The 6,830-nt window shown below is 35.3% G+C and overlaps 2 protein-coding genes across 2 annotated transcripts; one reads left to right on the forward strand and one right to left on the reverse strand.

Annotated features, from left to right (window-relative positions):
• Nucleotides 1–241: 241 nt before the first annotated feature.
• Nucleotides 242–2,277, forward strand: LOC112775182 (small ribosomal subunit protein eS8). Its single transcript, XM_025818673.3, has 5 exons — nt 242–354; nt 464–536; nt 1,048–1,381; nt 1,712–1,881; nt 1,979–2,277. The coding sequence occupies exons 1-5, from the start codon at nt 351–353 to the stop codon at nt 2,052–2,054; spliced, it is 657 nt and encodes a 218-aa protein (XP_025674458.1). The 5' UTR covers nt 242–350; the 3' UTR covers nt 2,055–2,277.
• Nucleotides 2,278–3,459: 1,182 nt separating this feature from the next.
• On the reverse strand, nt 3,460–5,771 carry LOC112775181 (small ribosomal subunit protein eS8). Its single transcript, XM_025818672.3, has 5 exons — nt 5,659–5,771; nt 5,476–5,548; nt 4,658–4,991; nt 3,771–3,940; nt 3,460–3,683 (listed from the first exon to the last, which is right to left on the reverse strand). Exons 1-5 carry the CDS (start codon nt 5,660–5,662, stop codon nt 3,608–3,610), a joined length of 657 nt encoding a protein of 218 aa, XP_025674457.1. The 5' UTR covers nt 5,663–5,771; the 3' UTR covers nt 3,460–3,607.
• Between the last annotated feature and the right edge of the window lie 1,059 nt (nt 5,772–6,830).

Raw genomic sequence — 6,830 nt, forward strand, 5'->3', positions numbered from 1 at the left:
AGCACCAAAAAATAAATTCAAGGGTCTGTCGCTGGCCAATGAATTGCTGCATGCACAAGGTGAGGTTCAAACTCCCGACAGCTTAAGCAGACGAGTGAGCTGACCACTCGACCAACCCAAGTTAGTTAGGGGCAAAAGTAGTTAGATCTAAATTATGAACTAACATTAGGCCCATTGGGCCTCAAAGAACAAAAAAAAAGTGAAAAACAATGCACACACTTAGGGTTCTTTAAAAAAAAAAAAAGAACAAAAGAGAAAAAAGAGAATAGACACATATATATGCGCCACAACTAGGGTTTTAAGCTGGTGATAGTAGTGGGAGGCGACTCGGTGCTTTTGGTTCAGCCAAGATGGGTATGCTTCAAAATCATCGCTCTTCTCCAATTGCAACGCCAATTTTCTGATGATTTCACAGAATCAAAGCAACGCCAATTATGTGATGGATTTGTTTGTTGTGTTTCAGGTATTTCCAGGGATTCTATGCACAAGAGGCGCGCCACTGGTGGCAAGAAGAAGGTTTGGAGGAAGAAGAGAAAGTATGATTTCACTCTCTTTTTTCCATTCTCCTTGTTTTTCTTAATTTTGTTTTTCATGGCATTTTGAATATACTGTTATTTTAATGGATTAGGAATGCAATTTTTATGTTTCGAATGTTGCATAGAGGTTTGATGCAAAATGTAGACCTTGTATGAGAGTGACATATTTTTTATAAATGATCCGATGGCTTCTTCTGATATGTGTCATTCTATAATTTTGTTTTATGTATGTAGGAAATAGAAAATCATAAGTACTGAAAGTGGAGATGCAATGCAATGAGCTTGTTTTATTTTCTAATCCTGTAGAAAATATTAACTGAAAGGAAATAAGCCCTATATAATTTAATATACAAAAATGTTTGTTTAACTCATTCTCAATGTGCATTTTGTATTCTAATATGTATTTCATATTGATGGCTAATTTTGGTGTATACCTAGTATGGTTGTTTAATATAATATCAAAGTCCTAATTATTTTTATAAAGCCAACATACTTTTATGGTTTAATATAGGTATGAGCTTGGACGCCAGCCAGCCAACACCAAGTTATCGAGCAATAAGACGGTCAGGAGGATTCGTGTTAGAGGTGGCAATGTGAAGTGGAGGGCATTGAGGTTGGATACAGGAAACTATTCGTGGGGTAGTGAAGCTGTGACTCGCAAGACTCGTATTCTTGATGTTGTTTATAATGCCTCAAACAATGAGCTCGTGAGAACTCAGACCCTTGTCAAGAGTGCCATTGTTCAAGTTGATGCTGCTCCATTCAAGCAGTGGTACCTTCAGCATTATGGTGTTGATATTGGTAGGAAGAAGAAAACAGCAGCTGCCAAGAAGGATGCTGCCGAGGTGATGCCTTTGGAACTTTTCTCTTTCTTCCGTTTTAATATGATAAGCTTTCGTCACACTTCTGTTTCCTGTCTTCATAGTCATTGTAGATGAATAAGCCTTTTAAAAATTATCAGAAGTAATTACATGCTGCATTATGTTTATTTGCAAGTTATTCTTTCTATTAGGCCAAATGCACATAAAATGCAAAATAAAGAAAGCATTGCCGAGGCTAAAGTGTTTTCCTATAGTGATATTTAGCTAACCTATAATTGATTTATAAAGTCAACTGCATTAGTGTGTTTATTGGCTGATGTGTTTTCCTATTATCCATCGATGTCTTATTTGCAGGAAGGTGAGACCCCGGCCGAGGAAGCCAAGAAAAGCAACCATGTGCAGAGAAAAATCGAGAAACGCCAGAAAGATCGTAAGCTTGATCCCCATATTGAAGAACAGTTTGGTGGTGGGAGATTGCTGGCCTGCATTGCTTCTCGACCTGGTCAATGTGGCAGGGCTGACGGGTAATGCATACAACTATTGCTTGTTTGGGTTGCACTGAATTTTGTCTAATTTGATTCTTGATCTGTTACTTATTTCATTCCCTCTTGAATGCTGCAGCTATATTTTGGAAGGTAAGGAGCTTGAATTTTATATGAAGAAAATCCAGAAGAAGAAGGGAAAGGGTGCTGCTTAATTGTTCTATTCTCATACTTGTATTTTGGATTTGGTCGTTTCTGTTGGAGAATGGCTCCATTCTTGGTGATTTTTCACCGTCATCACCTTCTGAATGAAGCCATAGCACATGTTAGTGTGACCTAATGCGTATTGATATATTAGTTTTGTTTTAATTTTATTTATTTTGGAAGAGTACTAGTAATTTTCATTAAAAATGTTTTGAAATTGATATTGATGGATAACCTCGCTTAGTTATATTGTCAAATCAAGATAATAATGTGCGTAATACCTTTTTCTTAAATAAACAAGATTGACCAAAGTGCGTTTTTCCATTTGGCCTTAAAACTCTTTAACGTAAGCTCTAAATGGCCTCTATCGTCTAAGAAATGTGTGCCGTTGACAGTAGGTGATGATCAAGAATGGCAGTTATTTCAAGAGTCTAAAGCAGTTGAAGGATTCAATATGGTTTATGAAATGATGGATCTTTAGATTTGATTCTATGATTTGTTTTTAGGTGTGAACTTGCCAAAAAATAGGAAGTGTTTGATGTCTTTGCTTCATTAACTCGACTGCGGTTTATTTTATTTATCCTACTTCAGCCTTTCCATGTATGGAGTTTCCTCAAATTGAAAATTGTTCATTATCTATCCTACTTCAGCCTTTCCATGTATGGAATTTCCTCAAATTGAAAATTGTTCATTATCGTCATGGTCATCACAATGTTGTCCCTGTTCGTTCTTCACGGAAAATTTGTTTTATGATATTTCCGGCCTAACAATAACTAATTTGTTGCGGATTTAAAATCTACTTAATCACCAACCAAAGTTGGCTGGGCAACATAAGTTTTTATTTGAAAAGATTTTGGATTATTTTATGATTGAAGCAATTTTTTTTATTTTCACATTTAGAGATATTGTGCTCATTTGCAGTTGAAAAACTTTTAAGAGGGAAAAAAATGCTTGTTTAAAATATACAAACACCTAAATTGACCACTAAGATTCTATAACAAAGACTTTATTGCTTAACAAATTATTTTTCAAAACTTTTTTTCCTTTAAACAAATTAATCCCTCGGACATTTTGAAAAGAGACTAATTTATCATATAGTAATACCTTTTAAAAACCTAATTATCTTAAAATTTGTTAAAAACTTGTGCATCCCAGACACGCAAAATATTTCCATTGATTAAATGACCAATTTGTGTGAAAGAACGAATAAAATTTGCACGATTGAAAGAGACCCATACACTTCAAAAACAACGCAATATTTACTCTTATCCTTAATTCCTTATGTATCTCTCTAACCTAATCAACCAATATAATTTAGAGAGGTTGTTAGTTATCATGAATATCAATTTCAAAACATTTGAGGAAACTACTAGTTCTCATCAATAACCAAAAAAAGAAAAGAAATGAAAAAACACATTTAAAACAAAACTATGATATCGCATTAAGTCACACTAAAGTGCCATGGCTTCACTCAGAAGGTGATGACGGTGAAACATCACCCAGAATGGAACCAATCTCCAACAGAGACAACTAATTCCAAAATACAAGTACGAGAAAAGTACAACTAAGCAGCACCCTTTCCCTTCTTTTTCTGGATTTTCTTCATGTAAAATTCAAGCTCCTTACCTTCCAAAATGTAGCTGCAAGATTCAAGGGGGCAAAAATAAGGAATGGATCATGAAACAAATTAGAACAAAGTTCAGTCGAGCAAGAGTTATATGCATTACCCGTCAGCCCTGCCACATTGACCAGGTCGAGAAGCAATGCAAGCCAGCAATCTCCCACCACCAAACTGCTCTTCAATATGGGGATCAAGTTTGCGATCTTTCTGGCGTTTCTCGATTTTTCTTTGCACATGGTTGCTTTTCTTGGCTTCCTCTGCAGGGGTCTCACCTTCCTGCAAATTAGACATCAATGCATAATAGGAAATCACATCAGATTTTATTTGTTTTGCGTATTATTTGCATTTGATTTAATGGAAAGTGAAAACTAAAATTCTTAAATGCAAAATTGAAGTACAAGACAAATCAGATTCGGAGGGTGAAAAGGATGATGAAGATTTAATATTACACACACAAGCCAATTTTAAAATAAATGCTATTAATATATTTTCATAAATTATATGCAAAGCATCAAACAAAAACAAATATTTCATATGATCAATCTTTTGACACTATTAGTGGATGCGATAAACATAAACCAGTGTATCAGGGTGGTTATTTAAAATCTTGACATGTTCATGAGTAATGACAAATAAATAATACATTTGTAAGACAAACAATGCAAGAACCCCCAAGTTCAACATGAAAAGGATAAAAATAAATTATCAATTGGGCTTCAATAAAGGAACATTGGATGAATATCATTATGCATACAGCTTAGTTTCTAGGATTTTGTTAAAAGGAAATATCACTTCCCAGAATTTCCTATATTGCTGGAGTTAAATTCTTAGGAGTAATAAAATAATCTCCCCATTTTAGGTTGTTATGGAGCAGGAAGAAGTGGTTGATCATTAGCTTTATCCATTTACACTGATTATGAAGACTGGAAAAAAAATGAGCCGAAAGCTTATCATATTAAAACAGAACAAAGAGAAAAGTTCCGAAGGCTTCACCTCAGCAGCATCCTTCTTGGCAGCTGCTGTTTTCTTCTTCCTGCCAATATCAACACCGTAATGCTGAAGGTACCACTGCTTGAATGGAGCAGCATCAACCTGAACAATGGCACTCTTGACAAGGGTCTGAGTTCTCACGAGCTCATTGTTTGAGGCATTGTAAACAACATCAAGAATACGAGTCTTGCGAGTCACAGCTTCACTTCCCCACGAATAGTTTCCTGTATCCAACCTCAATGCCCTCCACTTCACATTGCCACCTCTAACACGAATCCGCCTGACCGTCTTATTGCTCGATAGCTTAGTGTTGGCTGGTTGGCGTCCAAGCTCATACCTATATTACACCATATAAGTATTTTGGCTTTATACAAACTATTAGGACTTTGATATTCTATTAAATTATATAGGGCCTATTTGCTCTTTTCGATTTTCTATAGGATTAGAAAATAAAACAAGCTCATTGCATTGCATCTCCACTTTCAGTACTTATGGTTTTCTATTTCCTAAATATATAAAAAAATTATCAAATAACACATATCAGAAGAAGCCATTGGAACCTTCATAACAAATAACAGTGACTCTCATACAAGTTCTACATTTTGCAGGCAACATTCCAATGAGCTAACATTGTCAGTTCTTCATTCCCAAACCTAATCCAAAAACCCTAAACTAAAAATGAAACTAGCTAGATCGAATACATTACCCTACAAATATAAAAATTGCATTCCTAATTCATTAAAACAAATGTACATTCAAAATGCAATGAAAAACAGAATTAAGAAAAACAAAGAGAATTGAAAAAGAGAGTGAAATCGTACTTTCTCTTCTTCCTCCAAACCTTCTTCTTGCCACCAGTGGCGCGCCTCTTGTGCATAGAATCCCTGGAAATACCTGAAACACAACAAACAAATCCATCACATAATTGGCGTTGCTTTGATTCTGTGAAATCATCAGAAAATTGGCGTTGCAATTGGAGAAGAGCGATGATTTTGAAAGCATACCCATCTTGGCTGATTCAAAAGCACAGAGACTGCCTCTCCCTGCTCCAACCTTAAAACCCTAGTTGTGCCTTATATATATGTCTTTGTTCTCAATTAATTTTTTTTTTTGGACTAAGTTCTCAATTAATTTTGTCTATCGCTTTTGTGTTTTTTTTTGTCAGGAGTGTGTATTCTCTTTGAAGCCCATTTTCTGATCCTACTTCTGGGCCCAATAAGCCCAATGTAAATTCATTATTCAGAAACTCTATTACTTTTGACCTAAAAATATCAAATGTGTGGAAATTATTAAACTAGTTTGTTGGCTATCACCCAAAAACAAAACCTAGTTTATTGGCGAGTGTAAATCTCTGTTTGCTCTAGTCAATACCAAAAAATAAAATTTAATTTAGTCAGTTTGTAGATATTTAATTTTACAAAAACTTAAATATTTTTTTTTATTGGACAAAAACTATCCTAATCATTTTAATTTAGTCAAATTCAATTAACTTGGCAGCAGAGGCCCAGCACAGATGGTATACCTATCTGCCTCATACAACACTGCATCCGGGTTCTAATTAGGGGTGGTAATATGTACCCTACTCGCGGGTACCCAATCCGACCCCACCCGATCGGGTAGGGTTGCCAACCCGATCCGCAGCGGGTAGGATAGGGTTTTCGTACGGGTAGGGTTTTCATGCGGGTCGGGTAGGGTTGAGGTTTGACCAACTCGCACTCTATATATGTTTATATTATACACTTATATAAAAATATGTTTTAAGTAGATGTTAAATCAAAGACCTCTCACTAAATGCAAAAGATCCTTAACCACTAAAAGAAAATCATTAATTGATAATTTAATTTTTTTTTTTACATAAAAATCAGTTCTATTTTAAATTATCATCAAGTTATACAATAATATTGTATATTTTTTGTAACCCGCGGGTAGGGTTGGGTACTCGCGGATTAAGAGCGAGTAGGGTTAGGGTTGGATCCAAACCCTACCCTACCCTACCCATTGCCACCCCTCTTTTAATCCCAACTGAGGCTGTAAGAACCCATGATACCCATGGTAGTGTGTGTGTGTGAAACATGGGTGTAATGCCTAATATTGGAGGCTGTCCAATCCACTTGACCAAAAAAAAAAATTCAATTAACTTTAGTTTTATAATTTTAAATCTGAAACAATTTAAAAA

This window comes from Arachis hypogaea, chromosome 19 (assembly GCF_003086295.3).
Source record: "Arachis hypogaea cultivar Tifrunner chromosome 19, arahy.Tifrunner.gnm2.J5K5, whole genome shotgun sequence".
Lineage (NCBI taxonomy): Eukaryota > Viridiplantae > Streptophyta > Magnoliopsida > Fabales > Fabaceae > Arachis > Arachis hypogaea.